A 24,118-nucleotide genomic window follows, 5' to 3' on the forward strand; every position below is an offset into this window, starting at 1 on the left:
TCTCCTCTCTTGAGCATTATTTTCTAACTCTATAGTGAGACCTATTTTTTTTCCCAATGAAAAGCTAAATAGTGATTCAGAAAACTTAACAAATATTGAGATTTGTCGGCCTGTTCAAGTACTAGAGCAACGTTTGTTTTTTCCTTTGTTGGAAATGGATTACTTCTTAAGAAGAAATCTTGTCACATATCTCATTGAAAACTGGTAAAAAATAGAGCCTATCTATGTCCAAAGTCCTAGAAGATGGTTCTTCTGGTCACCACTGGGATAAATGGATGAATGTGCTCCCTGGGATAGATCCGGGTTCTGTGGAGCTGAAACTAATACAGTATGGAAGTATTTTGAAAAAATGTGAAATTGGGCTGGGCGCGGTGACTCACACCTGTAATCCCAGCACTTTGGGAGGCCGAGGCAGGCAGATCACGAGGTCAGGAGATCAAGACCATCGTGGCCAACATGGTGAAACCCTGTCTTTACTAAAAATATAAACAATTAGCTGGGTGTGGTGGCACGCACCTGTAGTCCCAGCTAGTCGGGAGGCTGAGGCCAGAGAATCATTTGAACTTGGGAGATGGAGATTGCAGTGAGCTGAAATCACACCACTGCACTCCAGCCTGACGACAGAGCAAGATTGTGTCTAAAAAAAAAACAAATGAAATTGAGGCCACATATTTAGATATAGGGCCTTAGAAGATCCCTGAAGCTTAAGCCTCGTTAGCTTCATGGCAAATCTTCCTTTGATCTTGATAATGATGGTGGTAGGGATGATGGGGGTGACTATTAACACATTGAGCACTCATGTGCCAGACATTGTTCCAAGCAGTTTTTATATATTAATCCTCGAAACAACCCAAGGCACGGTAGCAGAGTACAGAGAAGTCAAGCCCAAGGTCACACAGTGGGAAGCAGAGTTGTTAGGAGAGGGAAGAAGGGCAGTATGGAAAAGAACACTAAAGTGAGAGCAGAGGCCTTCATGAATGTCAGCTTCGCCACTCATCTGTGAGGAACCTGGGGGAAAAAATCACTTACTTTTGCATGTACGTCCTTGACTTCACCTGTGAAAAAGGAATATTGATGCATGTCATGAATCCTTGACTCTGTTGTTCTGAGGTTGAGAGAATGTGTGAAAGTGCTTTGTGAAGGTAAAGTGCTTAGAAACGTAGTATATTACACAGCTTTCTCTTCCACCTCAATACTTAAAATTCAGGCTTAAAAATTCATTTAATTTTGCTTACTTTTCATTTCACTTCTAATGTGTCTAATTTATTTCTTGGACATGATTTTTGTTCTCAGGTTACTTGTCTGCAAGACTTTTTTGGTGATGACGATGTTTTTATTGCATGTGGACCAGAAAAATTCCGTTATGCCCAAGATGACTTTGTCCTGGATCATAGTGGTAAGGCAGTTCTTCAGCTAATTCACTATTCCATCTTTGTAACCCCTGAAATGAAGGCTTGGGATTTAGCCACTAAGTTGGTGCATGTTAAGAAGTCTGGCATGTTGAGGAAAGATAGCATTGGCAGTGCAATTTTTGAACCAATGAAAATAAAGAATAACATGAAAGCATTTGCCTACTTATAAAAAAAAAAAAAGAAAGAAAAAAAGAATAACCCAACGCCTAATTCAAGTAGTTTTCACTTTTAGCAATTCAGTTCTCTCTCTTATTGCATTGTTTTGCCACTGAAATGTTTCATGCCTTCCTTCAGAATGGTGGTTGGCTATGCCAACTTAAATGCATGGATAGTGTTGAACATGAAACAATTAGTTGTCCATTTTTTGTGATGTGTATGCATAAGGAAATCTATATTAAAAAGAAATAGATAAAAGGGTAGTAACTGTTAATGGTGATTATCTGAGGTGTCTTTCAACCTCACTGGGTTTTTTTTTTTGGTAGCAACTTTTTTTTTTTTAATTGAGACAGTGTCTCCTTTTGTCTCTCAGCCTGGAGTGCAGTGGCACTATCACAGCTCATGGCAGCCTTGACTGTGCTCCTGGAGTCAAGTAATCCTCCTGCCTCAGCCTCCTGAGTAGCTAGGATTAAAGGCATAAGCCACCATTCCTGGCTAATTTTTAAATTTTTTGTAGAGACAGGGTCTTGTTATGTTGCCCAGGCTAGTCTTGAACTCCTGGCCTCAAGTGATCCTCCCACCTCAGCCTCCCAAAGTGCTGGGATACACACATACACACATACACACATACACACACACACACACACACACACACACACACACACACACGTATACTTACTTTGTTTATATACAGTCATGTACCATGTAAGGATGCTTTGGTCAATGATGGACTGCATATATGACTGTAGTCCCATGAGGATTTTTACCATACCTTCTCGATGTTTAGATGCACAGATCCTTACCGTTGTGTTATGGTTGCCTACAGTATTTGGTACAGTTACATGCTGTACAGGTTTGTAGCCCAGGAGCAATAGACTATACCATATAGTCTGGGTGAGTACTAGGCTACACCACCTAGATTTGTGTAAGTTTACTCCATGACATTCACACAATGAATAAATTGCCTAATAATGCACTTCTCAAATGTATCCTCATGGTTAAGTGACATATGACTATATTTAGAAACAAAGCTATTTCATGGGTGAGATGAAAAAATCCCCTTTTCCTGACTTTGGCCAATATATGGAATTTTCAAATAGTATTTGGCAATAATAATCTCAACTATTTCATATGTTATTTGTCCTGGGAATATTGTTTTACCCTATTGTCTTAAATTGCTTTAAACCTATTACAGTAATAGTGATTATTTTAGCTGGTAGTAAAGTCAGCTTCCTCTTTAAATGAAGTAAAATTATACACACATCACACTTGAGAGGAGAGGGATCTTAGAGATATGGTCCTCCTCTTTAATTTTATGAATGAGGAAAGCTGGCTTTTAAAAAGGTAGACAGTAGACCACTTCTAGTTGTAGTGTTTCTGACAGTCCAGGATTAGAGAACTATACTACCAAATAAATACAGTGATACCTAGGCTTTTAAAATTTTGAGAGGATACATTCTGTGGTACCAAACTTCCTTGTATCATTACTTCTTGTTGCACTATGTCAGTCATTCACGAGCTTGGGGGTCATTTGTCTACTCTTTTTGTTATTCGGTTTTGTTTTTCATCTCTGCCAAATTTGACGGTTTCTATATTATATTCTGTTGGACTGGCCCTATTTCAGCCTGGTGACAACACTGGGAAGTCCTTAATTATAGATAATGTCCTGTTATGTTATCTATGCTAGTGCTCTCCCTCATTCCTGTGTGGTTAAGGTGAAATAAAACAGGCATTTATATATATATTATATATTATATATCATCTGTATTTTACATCTTTCTTAAATTTAGCTTTAGTTTCATAATATTTCTTTGATGTCAGTTGTCATTTTGAAAGCTGAGCCACTGAAACTAAATATGTTCTGGGTTATAAAGTTAATATGCATAACCATAACATTTGTTGAGCTGCTTACTCTGTTTGTACAGGCATTGTACTCAGTGCTTCATGGGTGTGCTGTACATTGATCTAAGCTACTTGGATTGTTGGTAGTTTTTGTTGATGGTGATCAGGGCCTGCAATAGTTAGAAGTTGGTGAGAGCTATTGATTTATTCCTTCTTGATCTCGAGTTACTTAACCTGCAAAGTAGGGATAATAATGGCTATTTTATAAGGTTTTCTGAGGATTAAATGCATTATAATATATGTCATGCAGTTGGGAGTGTGCCTATCACAGTAATATGTGTCCACTGCTATCTTTGTTGTTGTTAATAATAATATTACACCAACACCATTATGTGGTAAAATTTTACAGTGATTTTACAATGAGCAAGTCTCAGACCTAATTCTACCACAGATACGTTTATTAGGAGGCAAAGATTTTTTTTTTAAATCAGTTATTTAACTTGTGTTATAATCTTAATGAGGTCCCAACTCTGTGCTTTTAGGCTTCTGATAACATCTTGCATTAAAGGCCCATTCAGAATCCATGGAATTCAGTTTACTTGATCTTAGTGAAGTAATTACATCCTCTATTAATAGATACAGGATTGGTTCCAATTTGTAAACCTAGGATGTTAGTTCTGCAGTTCTAGGTTGTTGGTTGTTGATATTTACATATCCTGCTCATATAAAAGAGTAGCAATGCATTTAAGATGTTTCTAATAATCTACACACACCTTTCAACAGTCGGATACTTTTAACATCCACAATGATAATTAAGCAAAAGTTGCTCCCTTTGTGTAAGGTTTTGATTAGAATCTTTCAAATGCTAACTAGCCTCCCCTTGGGTGTATTTTCCTGATTAGTGTACTTCACTTGTCAGTTTACTGCCCCTGGGGTATAGACTAAAATTAATCCACATTTTAAACTTCCTGCATAAATTGAAGTATTTTAGAGTAAACTGCTACAGACAGTATGTTACCTAATTTAACTCTTATAACAAGCCTATGATGTAAATTTTATTCTTACCCCAATTTCATTGGGGAAAAAAAAACTCAGGCTTACAGCCAAGGCCCCCTAGTTAACAAATGTCAAATCCATAATTCCTTCAAAATCTAACAACTCCAAAACCCATGTTCTTCATTATTCAATTTAGAAGTGATTACTTTAGCAATACTTACTTCTGGTACTCTAAATATTATTTTATTTGGTGATTTATGGAAAGAACAGTTGTTGTTTAAAGCTATTCAGCTGGGCATGGTGGTTCACGCCTGTAATCCCATCATTCTGGGAGGCTGAGGCGAGCAGATCACCTGAGATGAGAAATTCGAGACCAGCCTGGTCAACACGGTGAAAACCCGTCTCTACTAAAAATACAGAAAATTAGCCAGGCATGGTGGTGGGCGCCTGTAGTCCCAGCTACAGGCCAGAGGCTGAGACAGGAGAATCACTTGAACCTGGGAGGGAAAGGTTGCAGTGAGCTGATATCACGCCACTGCACTTCAGCCTGGGCAACAGAGCGAGACTCCGTCTCAAAAAAAAAAAACAAAACAAAAAAAAAAACAAACTATTTTCCTCATTTTTGATGTTCCATACTTTGAGAAGATGGAACATAATTCAGGAGGGGGGTTTATAAGTTAGAGTCCCATACCCTTTTAAAATAAGGCAATCAAGAAGTTGGAGAGCATAATAAAATTGTAGTCTTTGCCTATCAATACTACTGATTTAAAAAGATAGTTGCACATGTATAGGTTAGGCTGTGGATGTTTCTGTGTATGAAGTTAGGACATTGGAATTTCTGTACTTAATTAGCTCCATCTGGAACACTGAGGTGATGTCCCAAGATGTGTAGCCTTGGCCAGGCATGGTGGCTCATGCCTGTAATCCCAGCACTTTGGGAGGCTGAGGCGGGTGTACCGCCTGAGATCAGGAGTTTGAGACCAGCCTGGCCAACATAGTGAAACCCTGTCTCTACTAAAAATACAAAAAATTAGCTGGGCATGGTGGTGGGCACCTGTAATCCCAGCTACTTGGGAGGCTGAGGCAAGAGAATTGCTTGAACCCAGGAGGTGGAGGTTGCAGCGAGCAGAATCGCTTGAACCTGGGAGGCGGAGGTTGCAGTGAGCCCAGGTCGCGCCATTGCACTCCAGCCTGGGAAACAGGAGCAAAACTCTGTCTCAAGAGAGGAAAAAAAAAAAAAAAAAAGATGTCTAGCCTGACTGAAGGTAAACTCAGGTGTACTTTTGGGACAATTGCTTTGTATGTTAAATTGTTTAACAGTAATAGATAAATTATCAGGTAATAGTTCTGGTCAGTAAACAATTACATGTAACTCTGCTTTTGGTCGTTATTAAAACCAGATTGAGTTAATACACTTTTGTTCTTTTCTAGAATGTCGTGTCCTGAAGTCATCTTATTCTCGATCCTCAGCTGTTAAGTATTCTGGATCCAAAAGTCCTGGGCCCTCTCGACGCAGCAAATCACCAGCTTCAGGTAGTTAATGGAAAAGGAATAGATGGTCATAGCAGGAACAGATCATTTTCCTTCTGTTTTCTCTAATTTTTATGAATTAGTAGTCTTTGCCAGGGTCGTATGCAGCCAAGCTGCAGAAAAACAGAGATGATGTGACTTTTAAAACCAAAAGTTATGTCTGTTTCCCCAAGTTATAATAATTCTCCTAAGAGACTTGTGTGGTTTTGTTCTGACACATTTTCTTGGGAACAGCTTGATGATCTAGATTCTGCTGGTATTTACATAGAAGCGTTTCACATTTTGACCCCTGTATACTGCATTTTGAATTTTGTGCTCTATAATTGTGGTTAATTATTTTCTTAACATTATCTCTTTTTTTTAACACATGCACATGCACACACTCTACCCAGAAATGTATTTACTTGATATATTTCTAGTGGCTTCTCCCTCATCAAATGATACATTCATAGCAGTGATTATTGTTGAAAAGTAGTATTTTGCTTATTTAAGAGTCAGACTTACCTGTAATTAAGTTTCTTGCAAGTCTTAAGCCTATAAATTTGTCATAATTTTGACTGGGCATTTTTAAACATTAAAAACATACATAAATATCTTCATATATTGATTTTATGGGTTTGTTTATAGTAATTAAGAATAAGTCTGTTGCTATCATTTCCCCTTAAGGAAAGAATTGTGAAAAACCATGATTTTACAGGTGGTGAATCTAGAACATGGGAAAGTTGTATCAATAACAATGGCCTCGAGCATCAGACTTTATAAAAGACCAAGTTTTTCAGACATTCCACTATTCGCCCTTTCCCCTTTCAGCACCCCCCCCCACTTTCTGTAGGGCAGGTTGTTTTACCCTTTTGAACACACATTTAGAGCTGCTGAATAACCACTCTCCTTACTGTCTTCTGCTCTGTGTATACTGCATGTGTACAGTAAAGCGGGGTGGCCACTACTCCAGTGCCTATTCTACAGCCAAATCCCCAGGTGAGCCATGACTATTGTGGCTTTGTTGCTCTGCTGGGTTTTTGTTTTTGTTTTTTGCCACTTTTCTGTTTCCTTTTGCTCCATTTCCATGAATGTATCTGGCTTATTCCAGTGCACATCTGTGTGGTATGAACTGCTTTGCATTGCACAAGACACTTTAGCCTCCTCTATGTATTAGAGAACGGGTTATCATCATCAGATTACCAAGTGCCTGTCTGTATACTCAGGAATACAAAGCGACTAAGGAGGCACATCACCGCAAGGGGTCCATCTTCTAGTTAATTTGGAGCAATGTTCTGTTACTGAAAAAGGCTAAAGTTTGTTGGTAATATGAAAATAGCCATGAAGCAATTTTGATCTTCTCTGCTCACCCCCTCCCCACCCTGGGGTTAACAGTTTAGGAATCACTGAAATCTTAGAATTATTAGTACTTTATAATAGCATATGCCAGCGTAGGATTATGAGGTGTTTCTTATACATACAGGGAAGCAACACTGCAATATTTCTAGTTGTCAGATATTTATTTTCCTAGAGTTATAGACTCAACATGTTCTCTCTAAAAATGTGACAATTAACAATGAGTATTTTTATCTGAAAATATCTCTGTTATTAACCTTATTTCAAATTGTATCTTGCTTTCTGTAAAGTATCTTAAAACTGAGAAAGCTAATATAGATATGAGACTTGCATAAATACACTGACCTGGGTTAATCAAAGAGTAGATGTAGTTTTGGTGATAGCTTTACAGATGCTTATTACATCAGTAAAAATAATTAAATAGCTGGGCACAGAGGTACCACCTGTGGTTCCAGCTACTCGGAGGCTGCGGCAGGAGGATCCCTTGAGGCCAGGAGTTTGAGGCTGTAATGAGCTATGATGATAGTGCCTGTGAATAGCCACTGCACTCTAGCCTGGGCAATGTAGCAAGGCCCTGTCTCTTAAAAAAATTTTAATAAAAGGGAGAGTGGTTCAAGAATCGGGTGTGATTAATTCAATTTTGTCCCCCTGAGACCCAAAGAGAAAAATTAACATATTGAACTAAAAACATGTCTCATAGCCATGAGACATGTTTTTTTTTTGTCCTGCAGAGCAGTAGCTCCAGAAGATAGCCTAATAAATGTATATATAACTCTTAACTTGAATTTATAATACTTAGAAACTGATTAAGGAAAATCGTAGCATTCTATTACACACAATTTTCAATTAAGTCCAAATTTGGATTTGAGTTAATAGAGTAGGGCTCAAACTCATCAAGTAACAGTTGTAAGATTTTAAAACCACATTTTAGAGAGAAAATGTTCTTTTTTATAAGAGATTAATTCAAAGTGTGTTTGACACTTCAGCTATAGAAAACCACAAGCCCGAGTCAACCACTGGGATTTGAGTGAATCTCAAGAAAGCTACTATATTTATCTGTATAGTGCTTATCTGTATAGTGCTATATAGCGTGTTGTTTCCACTTTCTACCACCAGGAAGAAGAGGATTTTGTATTATTAAAAGCCATGGTACCCAGGAGTGTTTTTACAGATTACTTTAACTATGGTGTATTTGTTGCCATTTTTAAAATTCCATGGGACTAATTGGAACTCAAACAGAGCTGGTAACTTTATGAACATATAATATTGTACCTTTTCAGTCTTGGGACAGAAGTCCTAAATGAAGTCTTGAGACTGCCTTGAGTGAAGTCTTCTGGTTGACTAAATCCTTCAACAAAACTCTATCAGAATAGCTAAATAGTATGTAAAAAGCACATAGATATTAAGCTAGGTAACATAAATGGGTAAATGGTTACTGTTGCCCAGGGTGGAGTGCAGTGGTGTGATCTCAGCCCACTGAACCTCTGCCTCAGGAGTTCAAGCAATTCTCCTGCCTCAGTCTCCCGAGTAGCTGGGACTACAGGCACGCGCCACCACGCCTGGCTAATTTTTGTATTTTTAGTGGAGACGAGGTTTCACCATGTTGGCCAGGCTGGTCTCTAATTCCTGATGTCAAGTGATCCACCCGCCTCAGCCTCCCAAAGTGCTGGGATTACAGACATGAGCCACCATGCCCGGCCATTATTTTAGGATTTTAGCTTGTGAATCTTTCTTAGTCTGCCAAGATAGAAAGTATTCAAAGAAAACAAAAAAGCCCCCAAGTTTATTTCTTTCCTTAGAATTGAGGGGAGGGGAATACAATTTCAGGAGAGAAAATCCAGGGGTGTAGCGGAAGAGTGGAAGCATGAGGCAGGTGCTGACTGTTGGAGGCACATCTTCCACTTGCGGCAGCAGCGGAAGTTGCAGGGGGAGAGGGCATGACATGGTGCTGTCCAGGGCCCCCATTAGCCTCCCCAGAACTGGAGAAATGTGCGAATAAGTGAAATTAAGAACTACTAATTCAAGCACATTGTTTAGAACCTTTCAAATGCTATAAAAACTTAGGGGACTATATGTGATTAGTATCTCTTTTAGGATGAGTTATTTTGGTGAAAATACAGACATGTAGTTGTTGATACCAGTTAAATCCCTGGCAGTGAGTTTTGTTAAGAAACTAGGCCTGGGCAGGGGATGTATAAGGAGACTGATCTACTGCAGAGATCGCCATCTGCCAGAACTGCTTTTTCTCCTTCAGTCCCTTTCCTATAATCATTCCAAGGTAGCCTTTGCTATCAGTGTGGGATTGGAATACCAGTGAACTCTAACAGTGCTTACTGATTAGGAGCAGGTGATCTGTGGAGATTGCTGTGTGAGATGGAGAAAATACCAAAAAAAAAGAAAAAAAGGAAAATTTAGTCTCAGTTCACAGCAAGCTTACTAGTTTATTGCCGGTCATAATCTCTCTTTTGTGTGAATTCCATTGAAAAAGATTTTTTAAAAGACTTTATTTTTTAGAGCAGTTTTAGGTTCACAGCCAAAGGTACACATTTCCTGTGTACCTCCTTGCCCACTTGCATAACTTGCCTTCCTGTGTACCTCCTTGTCCACTTGCCTCCTTGCGTAACTTCTATTATCCACATCCCCAATTAGAGTGCTGCATTTGTTACAATTAGCTTGCACCTAAAGTCCATAGTTTACATTGAGATTCATTCTTGATGTTGTATGTTTTCTGGGTTTGGACAAGTTTATAATGACATATATTCACCATTACAGTATCATACAGTCTCACTGCACTAAAAACCCTTTGTGCTCTACCTTTTAAAGAAGTTTTTTAGAAGAAATAACATTAATTGAAATTTAACTTGATTGAGAAATAATCAGGGCTGTTGAATACTCTTAAATATTTTTAATTGTACAGTTAATTGTGCTACACTTGTATTCTAAGTACCCGCATGTATTTGTTAATAAAATCTAGATCACTGACCATTATTTTTGAATGAGGGTTTTGAGTCAGAAAAATTAAAGTTTTGGAAATTTAAAAATAACTGGAAAAGGCCAGGCATGGTGGCTCATGCCTGTAATCCTAGCACTTTCGGAGGCCGAGGCGGGCAGATCACGAGGTCAGGAGTTCGAGAACAGCCTAACCAACATGGTGAAACCCTGTCTCTACTAAAAATACAAAAAAATTAGCCGGGCGTGGTGGTGTGCGCCTGTAATCTCAGCTACTTGGGAGGCTGAGGCGGGAGCATTGCTTGAACCCGGGAGGCGGAGGTTGTGGTGAGCTGAGATCGTGCCATTGCACTCCAGCCTGGGCAATAAGAGCAAAACCCTATCTCAAAAAGTAAATAAATAAATAAATAACTGGAAAAAGTTTTCATTTTTACTGAAATTTTAAAATGAGCAATACAATAAATATGACTTCATAAACCCAGATATTCCTGTTTACAGGTGATTCTTGCAATCATTAGTACTCATTGATCCACAATTTCTGCCTCTGCTCAAGGACTGGTACTCATTTTTTTGAGTCCCCTATTCAGGACCTTTACCTGTGCATTTGGTTTTTTATACTTATTAGTGTGATTTAAAATAATAGTTGTCGCTCTCTCATGTTTTCTTTAAAAAAGAATAAAAAGCAAATGAGCATCTCTTTCCAAAAAGATGAATGACACTTTTCATCTACTTTGGGCAAAAACTTTGAAAATTTGTAATAAAACAGATTATAAATACTCTATTTAGAGGAGAAAAACATATATCAATACTAGATGTTGACTACTAGTTTTGTGAAATTACTGCAGAAGTAGATTCTAATGATACAATCAGGCATAAGTCATACTGAAATGTTTGACCAGAATTCTGTAGTACAGAATCTGCAAACGAACCTTTCCTAGGGGAGAGGTTTCAAAGTTTTCAAAAACTGAAAACTTTTTTCAGTTATTTTTAAAATTTCCAAATTTAGTTTTCTGGGGGAAAGGTTCATTTGCAGATTCTGTACTACATAATTCTAGCATAGGAACTAAATTGAGCTTTCAACCAAAGAAGCGTATGGAGGTTTAGAGCAGATGTGTAGAAAACTACCAAGATTTGCTGACAAATGGGGAGGATAAGCTGTGTAGAAAAGAAAATGGAAGGAATTAGAAATAAGTAGTCGAGATAAAAAAGGCTGAAGAATGTTTTTCACAGACTTTGCGCAAATAAGTAGGAATTACAAGGAAAACTACCAGCAAATTTTCCCTTTTCATTAAGAAAATACTTAGAAAATGTGTTTGTATTACGGTGTACTTGATTTAGGAGAGCCACACAAACTTCTTGGTTATCCAAACTTCTTGGTTATCTTGGTATACACCAAGATAGTGGATATTGAAGGTTATGGAACAGCCTTCATAGTAAACCATTACAAATATAACAGCCATCTCTACCTTTGCTGGCAGGCAGGATACATGGACAAGTTCTCGTTCACATCACTAATTCCATAATGTCTTCTATATTTGTTTATATAGCTGTCGGAAAACTACTATTGAAAATAGTTCTAGTTTCACTCTGATTTTTTTTTGTCTGTAATGCAGTAAGATACATTATTTTTGCTTTTTGCTGATTTGCCGTCTGCTTTGAGCTGAAAATGAGTTGAAGCTTCATTGGACCTATATTGTGCATGCACCTAGTGTATTTATACAGTCTGGTTGTTGTGGGTTTTAATGGGACTTCTGTCTTCTTTGTTGTCTCATGGGCAGTTAATGGAACTCCCAGCAGCCAACTTTCTACTCCTAAATCTACGAAATCCTCCAGTTCCTCTCCAACTAGTCCAGGAAGTTTCAGAGGATTAAAGGTATGAAATAGGATATGTGGCATATTTGTGTGATTTTGTTATTTTGAGTTTCATAGTTTAGCAGTTTAATTTGTTTGGGGGCTTGAGTACAGTAGCAAATTAAAAAGAGTTTAGGATTTGGAGCCTGGTAGACTTGACTTCGAATCCTGTGTACTGCTGTAATTTTGGCCAACTCACTTAACTCCTCTGAGCTGAAGTGTTTCTCATCTCTAAAATGGGAACATGGGGTTGTGGTGTTCTTATTTTAGAGATGAACATAATGTGGTAAAGTATAATAAATAGTAGTTTTCCAATTATTATCAAAATGATTTGCAGTGGTGAAGCCTTGGAGAACATCATGATTCTTTAAAAAATCTTGTTTTGAGTCATGACTTTAATATTGCTAACATAATTTGAGTTTGTCAAAAGCCTAAAATGAAGCGAAATACTAGCATAATATTTATACTCACAAGTAATAACACAAGGAAAATATGGTCATCTTTGGTGAGGAACTTAGAAATAATCTTAGGGATTGATTATGATGTCCTAAAAATAAAAACAGTAACAATATGATTAGCAGTTGATTTAATAGACAGTTATCTAATAGAGATAAGCAAAACCAATTTTGCAAAATTTCAACAAGTTTTATTTGATTTAGTAGTTCCTAATAATTTAAATTTAGAAGACAAAGTTTGCCTGGTAAAATAACAGTAAATAATTAGAGCTAAAGATGGAATTTCCAGCCAGACATGATGGCTCACAACTGTAATCCCAGCACTTTGGGAGGCTGAGTCAAGTGGATCACTTGAGGTCAGGAGTTCAAGACCAGCCTGGCCAACATAGTGAAACCCTGACTCTACTAAAAATACGAAAACGCCGGGTATGGTGGTACAAACCTGTAATCCCAGCTACTCCGTGGGCTGAGGTGGGAGAATCACTTGCACCCAGGAGGCAGAGGTTGCAGTGAGCCGAGATCGCGCCACTGCACTCCAGCTTGGGTGACAAAGCGAGACTATGCCTCAAAAAAAAAAAAAAAAAAAGGAATTTCCTTTGTAGAAACAAAGGGTTGTCTACATGTTAATGAATTCTGAGAATACTGATGTATACGCAGTGTCATGTATGTGTATACATAAATTAACTTTAATTCCCTTTATATATTTTGATATCAGATATATTATTAGGAATGTATTTTCCAAAGTTGGCTCCCTAAACACTTCAAATATAGTCTTAGAGGATTTCTTTAAAGATGTTGAAGAATATTTTTTTATTAGTAAACTTAATGGCTAGAACCCCACCACCCTTGCATGAGTGAGGAATGGGAACCTGCCAAGCCCAGCCTCTCTGACACCTTCAGAGCAGTGTGTGAGGTCTGTGCTTCCCTACTTCTCAGAAGGTTTTTTTTCTCCAATCGACTGTAAGGTTTGCTTGTCTTGCCCTGAGAATGTTGTGTGTCCTTCACAGTGGACTTGTATAATGTTTAAGTACCTGAGAATAAAAAGAGGAATTCTGGAAAAGGACAGAGCATCTGTTTTTGTGCCTGCTTGCTTATCCTTGGCAGAATTTGGGCTGAGACTGGTAGGATGTTTGGAAGTGGGGAGTATCTAGCTCTCACCTACCTGTAATTACTGCAAGTTCCTTGTATTTATCAAAAGAAGCATTCATTTTTCTGAAGTACTGACTTGACTAAGTCAGTTCATAATGTGATTTCAGTGGACTTTTAAATTGTCAATTCCCAGAAAAGTTACATAAATTAAAAATTACTAGTAAGCTAATTATTTTCAGATTTTTCTCCTATTTTCCCTGGAACAGATTGGAAGTACATTGTTATTAATAGAAGTAACTTTCAAGAGAACTAAAATAAAAATAAGTTGATTTACCTCTTTTCAGGCTTGTTGTTTCAGAATTTGTTAAAGCAAAAGCAAGTGGCTCCTAGAGCTGGTTAATTGTTCTAGGGCAGATCTAGGATAACCTTTCCAGTGAGCCACATGCCAAGGTCATTCATATTCCTCCCCCAGGCCAGTGCCCTGGGCGGGGCTGAGATCCTTAACCTAGGGCCGCTTTGGGGGATCAGATGGGACGCTTTAGTGCCTGCTTACTGTGGATCTTGGTCACTTCCCCATTTTTTGTTACCCATTGGTAATCCCAGCTCCCATCTTCCTAGTCCATCTTCAACTCTAAACCCAGTATTGTCATTTTCTGTTTTTGCCACTAGGCCAGTTGGTGCTGCTTATTAGTAATTACAACTGTAGCTTCAGGACAGGACAGCTAACCATTTCAAGGAAATACATGTTAATATTCTGTGCACACACCTACTTCACACATGCACGCATGCTTGTGCAGCATCACTCACATTTGTGAAGATTAATGGAATTTTTAAAACATAATAAATTGTATTATTGCTGAGACATTAAGTAAAATTGTTCCTTCTATGCTAGGTGTATCTTAATTATTATAGTAACCCCAGCATTTAGCACAAATGCTCAAGGATTACTTATTCACACCAAGAGGAATAAAGAGAAATTTGTTGATTAAGGGAAATGTTGACTACTGGTCAAGATTGAACATAAGATTATAAGTAAGACAAAGAACAGTTGTCTTTCCAGGACCACCCCGTGTTCTCCACCACTATGCCTGAGGCCTGTGGGCTTTGCTAACAGCTGTGATACTTCCTCTGGGTTTTCTTTTTCTTATCTGTAAAACAAGGACTTTTGATTTAAATGACCTCTAAAATGCTAGGAATATAGTTCTGTTAACTTGCGGAAAAACCTAACTAAAAGGCTAGGAAGTCTATTTTTTGTCCTTTTACTTCAATGCTGTTGTAAAACACTGAATTTTACATTAAACATGAGTAACTAATGTCTCTGCCACACTGATTCAGCTTTTAGGCCACAATCCCAAAGCTCTCTAACTACTACCTATTCTCATGGGTCCTGCCTTATGGAAATTTCATCTCATTACAGTTCCCATAATCTGTAGTATATATTGTCATTGGGATGAAAACCTGCTTTTTAAATAATGCAATTTAGTCAGGTTACTTTACTGTACCAAATATCCTAATTTTGATGTCATTGCAAGGCACCAGCTTATTTTTTTCTATTCAGTGGCATGACAGATGAGGAATTACAGATAATTACCGTGTGTTAGTACTGTGCGTTTCCCTTCCCTTCATTTAAAATAGCTTATTAAGTTCAGTTAAGAGGGAATGTCTGAGAATGGAGGATTGCTTTTCGTGGGCAGGAACTCTTTACCACTATTTATCCTAGTTAGATGCTTTAATGGCCTTGGGGGATAGATAATCTTTTTCCAGAGAATCAGAGAATTGATAAAAGCAAGCAAACCAAGCCAGGACAGCACGTGCAGGAGCTGACAGTCTCTCTAGCTGCTAGGACACAGCTTTTGGCACTGATGGTTTTTTTACTATCTGGATTTTATTCACTAGGGAACCAAATAAGGTTAAGGGTAAGCAGAATTTGATGTTCTGTCACAGTTTTTCCCTCCTTGTATCCATGTCTGGGAATTATTTTAATATTTTGGTAGGGGCATTGAAAGAACTGAAAATGAAAATAGGATATGTTTAATCTCTGATCACGGATTGTTAGTGAAACTTTGGTTTGCTCATTAAGAAAGATATAAAAAATAGACAATCCACCCTCCTCTCCACAAAAAGTACTTGTAGTTTTCTTGCTACTCTTATGAGGAAGATGATTTTGCTAAGACTGTGTTCTTTGAGGGGCTGGACAAAAGCCAGTAGCAGAAGTAAAGCTTTCTTCAACTTGTGAATGATTTTTTTGCAGATGAGCGTGTAAGAAATAGGGTGGTGACCAAGTAATTAAGGTTCTTTAACCTTAAATTGAGAGACTTTAGGCCAACTGAGAGTTAGTGGTATCTTGATTATATATTTGTTTTGTTCAACTAGTGTTAAAAAACACTAATTATTCCAGATATTGGAATATAGACTATATTCCAGTTAAAGACTATAAGGGAGACTTTATTCCAAGAGTGGGGGTGGTCCGTGGCAATTGGTATAGAGACCACTGTAGTGGAGGCTTGCAGGGAGGAAAAGAGGAAATCCAGCTCCAACAAGGAAAAGTGGAGATTATAACCAAGAAGCAGGGTGGGAATCAGCAGATGGAAGAGTATTAGAGGAACCATCCAGCATAAGAGGCTTCTGGCTCAACCAACTTGATAGGCTTATTGCTGAAGGCAGGCTGGGGTGATCTGACATCAGAGTCAGATACCAAGTACAGGGGTTTTCCCTAAACTGACTTAACAGGAATCTTGCTCCTACCTCAGTCTGGATTCTGCAAGGACAGGGAGGGAAGCCCAAGATTGGGCCTATTCAAGCAGAGGATTTTGTAGAACAAAAACCAGAAGAGGGGCTAAGCAGTTTTGAAGTGGCCTAACAAAATAAGTTTTGGTCATAAAAGAGTTTTTGTCAGTAGTTACCTAAAACCATAAAGTGTAAAAACTGGAAGTGGTTTCACACCTTGTTTAGTCTTGAAGATGGAGAAATGGAGTTTTTTTGTTTTTGTTTTTTTGTTTTTTGAGATGAAGTCTTGCTCTGTCGCCCAGGCTGGAGTGCAGTGGCACGATCTTGGCTCACTGCAACCTCCACCTCCCAGGTTCAAGTGAATCTCTTGTCTCAGCCTTCTGAGTAACACATTTGCTCCACGGGAAAAAGGGCTGAGAGGTTGGGAGGGGAATAGGGAAGGGGAGGTGTGGGAAAAGAGGGAGGAAATCCTGGGGTTAGGGAGGAGGCTGGGTGAAGAGGAGTGGAAAGACAGAGAAAAATGCCTGGTGACAACCTGAGAGGCTTGGGGGAAAAGCTTGCTAATAGGTATCTAATGGGAGCTCCTTGAAAGTGAAACTGTCTACACTGTGCCCATTATTTCCACCTAACCCCATAAAGCTTTAGTAAAATAACAGAGTTCACAATAGTTTAGGGTTTTTGGTTTTCTTTGGAAGATAGTACTCAGTGGAGCTGAGTATTGTCAAGATTGGTATAGATTGGAATTAGCATAGTCCAGGTTCAGCAGATACATGGGTTACAGGGATGTGGGATGATGTTCTGTGGTGGGCCTGTGATGGAAGTCATGCTGTGGGTATGGTGGCATAGCTGGGTGTTGAGCCCGTGCTCATAAACACTACCAGCCCCAAGGACACAGTGGGAAAGCAAGACCAGTCTTTTTAAACAAATGATTGGAAACAACATGATCAGACCAAAAATTTGTAAAATTAGTTATTAAAGGCTAATGCCACCCAGCAGGTCCCTGTTAGGCCTCTTCCCCAGAACCTAGCTCCTAGGTATTAGAACTTGGCTTTGCTTCTGTTTGGACTTAGGGAATCTGGATTTCCTGAAGGTCAGGGCTGCTCCTGGTGATGGTCACCTAGGGAGGAGGCATTTCTGCAGGCCACTCAGCCTCTCTCACCTCAGTGGCCCCAGGCTGCCTTCCACAGCTGGGAACATGGGGAGCCCAGGGGCTTCTGAAGTAAAGACAATTCATGCCAAGTTGTACTATGCCTTTGTTAGGAGGCTACAACTCCTCGAGGCTCTGGTTTATTTTCCTTTTGTCCTCTAATTCTTAAAGTTTTTTTGTGATTATTCCGAGCTATTCTAGTTAAGCTAAGGGTAACCAGGAAAAAAGTCTTGGTCTACTTAGGCCAGATTATTAAGGTGGGAACGGTGCCCCCTGGTGTGCAGCTACACAGAGGACCTGGAGGAAGAAGGAGACCTGAGTTCCCTCCCTCCTCTGCTGCCTCCTCCATTTGGAAACAGACACAGGATGGTGATCAAAAGCATGTGAAATGTGACAGTCCTTTTAGAATTTGTCTAGCAGGGTTTCTGGTGGTACCAGAAGACTCCACACAGGTAAATCTATTACAACATTTAGGGCCAGGCGCGGTGGCTCACGCCTGTGATCCCAGCACTTTGGGAGGCTAAGGTGGATGGATCACGAGTTCAGGGATTCAAGACCAGCCTGGCCAACATGGCGAAATCCCATCTCTACTAAAAATACAAAAATTAGCCAGGCGTGGTGGTGGGTGCCTGTAATCCTAGCTACTCGGGAGGCTGAGGCAGGAGAATCCCTTGAACCCGGGAGGCAGAGGTTGCAATGAGCTGAGATCCTGCCACTTCACTCCAGCCTGGGCTACAGGGCAAGACTCCGACTTAAAATTAAAAATGGAAAAAAAGCACGTGAAGTCCAAATGCCTGGGTTTGATCTTGGCATGGCCACTCTTAAGCTGTTTTACCTTAGACAAGTCACATCACCCTTATCTGTGAAAAAAGAGAATAGGACCTACCACACAGGATTGAGATTGATAAAATATGGAGAAAGCAGTTAGGATAGCCTTGTTATTCTTTCTTACCATAAACCTTGGCATTTCCAGGTTCCATTTTCACATGAAGGCAGTTTTACTTACAAAAAACTAACATGCAGTAGTGTACAAGGGGGAAAGACAAAGTGAGAGAAGTCAGACTCCAGATTTTATTACCTCCTCTGCTTTTCTGTCACCAACTTTTCCTCTCAACTCTCCCTTCATCTCTGCTTTCCTGCCCTCTTCACATATTCCAACCCTATCAGTAATCTATAAATGACTCTATTAGAAACAGATTATCCCACCTGGGAGGCTGAGGCAGGAGAATTGCTTGAATCCGGGAGGCGGAGGTTGCAGTGAGCCGAGATAGCACCACTGCACTCCAGCCTGGGCAACAGAGCGAGACTCTGTCTCCAGGAAAAAAAAAAAAAAAAAGTTATTCTGGCAAGGCACGGTGGCTCATGCCTTTAATTCCAGCACTTTGGGAGGCCGAGGTGGGTGGATCACCTGAGGTCAGGAGTTTGAGACCAGCCTGGCCAAGATGGTGAAACCCTATCTCTACTAAAAATAGAAAAATTTGCTGGGTGTGATGGCACATGCCCATAGTCCCAGCTACTTGGGAGGCTGAGGCAGGAGAATCACTTGGACCCAGGAGGCAGAGGTTGCAGTGAGCCGAGATCATGCCATTGCACTCCAGCCTGGGCGACAAGAGTGAGACTCTGTCTCAAAAAAAAAAAAAAAAAAGAAAAGAAAAAGAAAAAGGTTATCCCAAAATTTAGCAGCTTAAAACAAAAGTAAAAAATTTATTTTCACACACAGCTCTTATGGGTCAGAAATTCAGGAGCAGCTTAACTGGTGGTTCTGGCTCAAGATCTCTCATGAGGTTGCAGTCAAGACGCGTCCCAGGGCTGTAGCCGCCTGAAGGCTTGACTGGGAATGGAGGATCCCCCTCTGTGGTCACTCATTCACTTGCTGGCAAGCTGGTGCTGGCTGTTGGCAGGAGGCCTCGGTTACTCGCCATGTGGACCTCGCTGTAAGTTGGCTTGAGTTTCCTCAGAACACAGCAGGTGGCTTTCCCCACAACCAAGTGATAAAAGAGAGGGAGAGAGAGAGTGCCATACAGAAGCTGTCCATTCTGTGATCTAGCCTTGGAAGCCAGACCCCATCTCTTCCATAATATCTTGGTGGTCACACACCAGCCCAACTCAGCATGGGGAGAGACATCACAGGGGCGTGAGAAATGGGAGGTGGGGCTCACGAGGGCTATTGTGGAGTCTGGCAGTCACACCAGCCTTCTCTCCATTTTCATCTCTTTATCAGCCACTCAAAATTTCTGCCCTGGGCTGCTCCGGCTTCCTCATCCTGTCCTTTCCAACCTTCCTGTCCATCCTCTTTTTTGAGGGCTGCCAGAGTCTCACTCCATCAATTTTATTGCTTTGTTCTCCTTCCAGTCCTTTTGTTCCTCAGACTGATGACTCCCTATACATTCTTTTTCCTCCTCTTCAAATCCTAGAATCCCACCCCTGCGGACATCGTTTACTTCTTTTAATGCTCGTCTTCCTGATTCTCCATTTTTCTGCTTGACCCCAGCCTATGATCTTCTGTTCCCTCTGTGCACGTTCTTCAGAGTCTCTTCAATCTAGCTGATAACTTTTCCCTTAGGAATATTTGCTATGCTTAAATCACAGCATTTTCTTTGGGACAGATAGGCAATAAAGAGTAGTAAATGTGTCATCAGCTGCCAGATGGATGAAGAAAGCATTTCCCTGAACTTTAATTCATCATTCATGTTCCAGTTTAAGACTTTTAAGGCAATAGTAACTTCAGGCTTCAGAGTCACAGCACATCTGTGGACACTGAGGGATAAAATGTTTCGTGTTTTGATGCTGAAGTGTATGCCTGGAGGCTGTCTGCTGTGAGCATTCTTGCCGGTTGAAAGAAGGAAGAAAAAAGTACATTTGGAACATTATCCAGCATCTTGAGATTATGAACTGTCTGATGTGCTGATATTTTATCTGATGATGTCTCCTGGGTCTGCTGGTGGTGAAAGATTTTCCAGATTTGTGAAGTGTGATGAAAGGGCTAGTAGTATCTCATCCTGATTGGCAGAGCTAAAATGTAACTCTTCGACCTTCTGAACTTGAACACTTCTTTTCGAAGCTGTGAAATGTAAATCCACAGTAGCTGCTGACCTTAGACATTTTTGCTTTTCCCTGGAGCTTTGGCTTTTCTTTTGTAATTAAGACTAGTTGATAACCTTCAATACTAAGAAACTGACCACTTCTCATTACCCCAGAGATGGATAGTGACTTCATCTTTCCATATAATTGATTTTGTAGAACAAAAACCAGAAGAGGGGCTAAGCAGTTTTGAAGTGCCCTAACAAAATAAGTCATAATGCATCTCACACTTTGAGGACAGTGATTTGCACATTGTAGTTGCTCAGTCAAATCTGGTACACTTGGGAAGTAAATGACTCACCTGGGGTGAAGCCCATCTTTCTGAGGATGCAGGGAGGGTTTACCAGGTAAATCAGTGTATAAATAGGATCAATTGTAAGAATTTCATTTGAATACAACCGGCACATGTGTTAAACTTAAATGCCCCATTATTCATGAAAGTGGGCCCAGAAATTCTTCTTGGTAGTGCAATATAGGTAACTGGATGGAGTTAAAGACTTAGAGATTGTCATCGTGGCTGCTTGTAGTAGCCTCCATAGTTATAACTGAAGAGGCAGGTACCTCTCTCATCACCCTGGCATTCTAGAAATCAGTGAAACCTCACAGTGAAAGCATGCAGGTATTTTTAGCAAGTAGGCATGGTCACACCACCTGTCTGTTGGTCACAGTCCAGTAAGCCAACACCTTACTCGAAAGGCTTACTCAGAGGGGTGCAATGAGATTCTCTGCTGGTTTTGGCAGGCCGTGTAGTCACCTGTGGTGGTGTCTGTATTTGGAAGAACAGGAAAGCAGAAGTTGGGTTCCATGCTGCTCCTTTGATAGACTGTAGAGCTGGCTGTTATTTTAAACCATATTCATGTTCAGGCAGTGGATTCTATTTAACACTGTTAACCAACCCACAAGTCTTAAGTGCCACTGTTTTTGCCAAACGAAACCAAATCTAAGCATGCAGGCTGTGTTACCAGCCTCTGGGTGCTGATTCCAATTGTTTTCGTATCTCATTACTCATACTGAAGTATTTCAAATTATCGGAAATCCAGTATGAAAATAATAAAGGTTTCTGTTCTTGAATACATTCCTAATTCAGCATTTATAATACTTTACACTGGATTTTATTCTAGTTAGTGGAAACAATGTTCCTAATGTTGAAAAAACCCACAAAAATGCCAATGATGCAAATCTGTTTACAAGTACTATCTAGTGTATTTATTTTTTTAAATTCAGTATACTTCAGAAGTTACCTTTTTAAAGAAAAAATTTCTCAAATTCTATTTGAGGAAAGGCTGTGAATTTATCAATTTGTATATCATGTGACTGAATTACAGGAATGTTACTATAGTTATATAATCGTAAAACATGTTCTAAATATGCCATAGTGTATATTTTGATCAGCAAGTCTAGAATTGGGTGACTTCCTTTAGTTGGTTTAATAGCCTTGCAGGACTTTTCTCATAATCTTAGAGGATAGGACAGTGTGAGAATCACCAAGAAGCTCTTGGGCTCTGGAGTCAGCCCTGGGTTTGGATTCTGATTCCACATTTGCTGTGGTGATGGGCAAGTTATATAACCTCTCTAAGCTCTGATTTCTTCACAGGTCAATGGAGATGATGACCATACCTAACTCATTCAATGCAAAATACTCACTTCATGACTTGGTACAAAGTAGGATTCAGTAAACCATGTGGGTGTCCTCTTTCCTTTTCTTAAAAAGACAAGGTTGTTTGGCTATAGATGACTTGCAGTGGTTAGAGTGACAGGGTGAACTTACACAGATTATGGTAGCTGAAGAGTTAATTAAAATTGCTGCCAGAAACTTCATCCACAGATGTTCTCAACCTTGGCTGCATGTTGGATCATCTGCAGAGCTTTTAAAAAATCCTGATACCTGAGATTCTTTAATCAACTTGGGATTCAGATTGACAATAGAATTTTTCAAATCTTCCTATGTGATTCTAAGATGAGGAAAGAATGGCTGCTTTATAGCAACAACCATACCCTGAAGGTTGTTCTGTTTTAGAGTTTAAAAGTGCAAGAATTATCTTGTAGGAAAAGCTTTCCTAAGAAAGTTCTTGCTGACCAGGAGTTTGCCTGCTGGCCAAATTCAGCCAATCACCGGTTTTTCTGAATAAATGTTATTGGAACATATCCATGCTCATCTGTTCATATATGGCCGTTTTCATACTCCAGCAGCAGAGCCAAAGAGTTGCCACAGAGAACCTGTGACCCATGAAGCCTAAAATATTACTTTCTGGTCCTTCATAGAAAATGTTTCTGACCTGCTGGGCACGATGGCTCACACCTGTAAACTCAGCACTTTGGGAGGCCGAGGCGGGTGGATTACTTGAGGTCAAGAGTTCAAGACCAGCCTGGCCAACATGATGAAACCCCATCTCTACTAAAAATACAAAAATTAGCCAGGCATGGTGGCACACACCTGTAATACCAGCTACTCGGGAGGCCAAGGCAGGAGAATCACTTGCACCTGGGAGGCAGAGGTTGCAGTGAGCCGAGATCGCGCCACTGCACTCCACCCTGGGTGACAAGAGTGTCTCAAAAAAAAAAAAAAAAAAAAAAAAAAAAAAGTTTTGTATTTTACCCTTACCGTAAGACATTTCCCCTTTTAATTTGATGCCATTTTCCAAAATGCACTCAAGAAAGTCAACTCACTACAGACAAATATTTCCTAGATTCTGTTCAAGTTTGTCCTTTTAAAAAAAAAAAAAAAATGAAATATTAGGGAAAATATTTCTCAAACCATGTTTTTACTCTGCTCTCACACCAAAAAAACAATAAGCACAGAAGAAGACTTTTGTGACCAAATGTGGGGGATGAGTTTCATTCCACCACCAAGTGAGCAGTCAGTTCTACAGCAGACACTAGGTGGGTGTCCTACCAATTCAATTCTGACGCTGTCTACCTGGAGATAGCATCAGATCCCATAGGTTCAGGGCCCATTCCCCAAAACTACTCCCTCCTTCAGACACCAGTGGCAAGTCTGGGCCTCTGGAACTTGTGAATGACCAGCTTCAAGTTGGAGTTCCCATGACCCCTCTTTGGGTTTGATTAATTTGCATTTCACTGAACACTTCACTGTACTCGGGGAAGTGTTTACTAATTTATTATAAAGGATATTATGTTACAAAAGATACAGATGAAGATATGCATAGGGCGAGGTATGGGGAAGGCGTGCACAGCTTCCATGGCCTCCCTGGGCATGCCACCCTCCAGAAACCTCCACATATTCAGCTATCCAGAAGCGTTCCTAACCCTGTCCTTTTGGATTTTTATGGAGGCTTCATAACATAGGCATGATTGACAACCCTGTAGAAATATGACTGGATAAAAAGGGATATGATCTAAGCCCAGCAAAGCCGGTTTCTTCTGGTTTTTCTTAGCCTCTTTATAGAGCATTCCTCGCTTCAGGGTATGGGGCAGGACCTCCTCTGGAATGAGAGTCTTATGACTGCAGTCAGATTAGAGTCCTGCCTTAGGCAGGTGAAAGGAGGGCAGGAGAAGGTCAGAGAGATTGTTTTTCTGAGGCCTAAAGC

At 39.9% G+C, this 24,118-nt stretch overlaps 1 protein-coding gene and 1 non-coding gene across 7 annotated transcripts in view; both read left to right on the top strand.

Moving 5' to 3' along the window:
• The window catches only part of DCLK2 (doublecortin like kinase 2), a 182,405-nt gene that overhangs the window by 112,585 nt on the left and 45,702 nt on the right, over positions 1 to 24,118 (top strand). For 4 of the 6 annotated variants that reach the window (XM_032148125.2, XM_032148155.2, XM_032148145.2 and 1 more), the window contains exons 3-6: positions 1,294 to 1,396; positions 5,838 to 5,939; positions 6,864 to 6,914; positions 11,999 to 12,093. In XM_032148125.2, coding sequence (XP_032004016.1) covers positions 1,294 to 1,396; positions 5,838 to 5,939; positions 6,864 to 6,914; positions 11,999 to 12,093 — 351 coding nt within the window. The remainder of the gene's footprint in view (positions 1 to 1,293; positions 1,397 to 5,837; positions 5,940 to 6,863; positions 6,915 to 11,998; positions 12,094 to 24,118) is intronic. The other 2 variants (XM_032148133.2, XM_032148141.2) reach the window with 1 other exon arrangement.
• LOC116466177 (U7 small nuclear RNA) lies at positions 17,876 to 17,938 on the top strand. Its single transcript, XR_004247420.1, has one exon. It is a non-coding gene; the product is annotated as a U7 small nuclear RNA (small nuclear RNA).

Source organism: Hylobates moloch, unplaced genomic scaffold, assembly GCF_009828535.3.
Source record: "Hylobates moloch isolate HMO894 unplaced genomic scaffold, HMol_V3 SCAFFOLD_3, whole genome shotgun sequence".
Classification (NCBI taxonomy): domain Eukaryota; kingdom Metazoa; phylum Chordata; class Mammalia; order Primates; family Hylobatidae; genus Hylobates; species Hylobates moloch.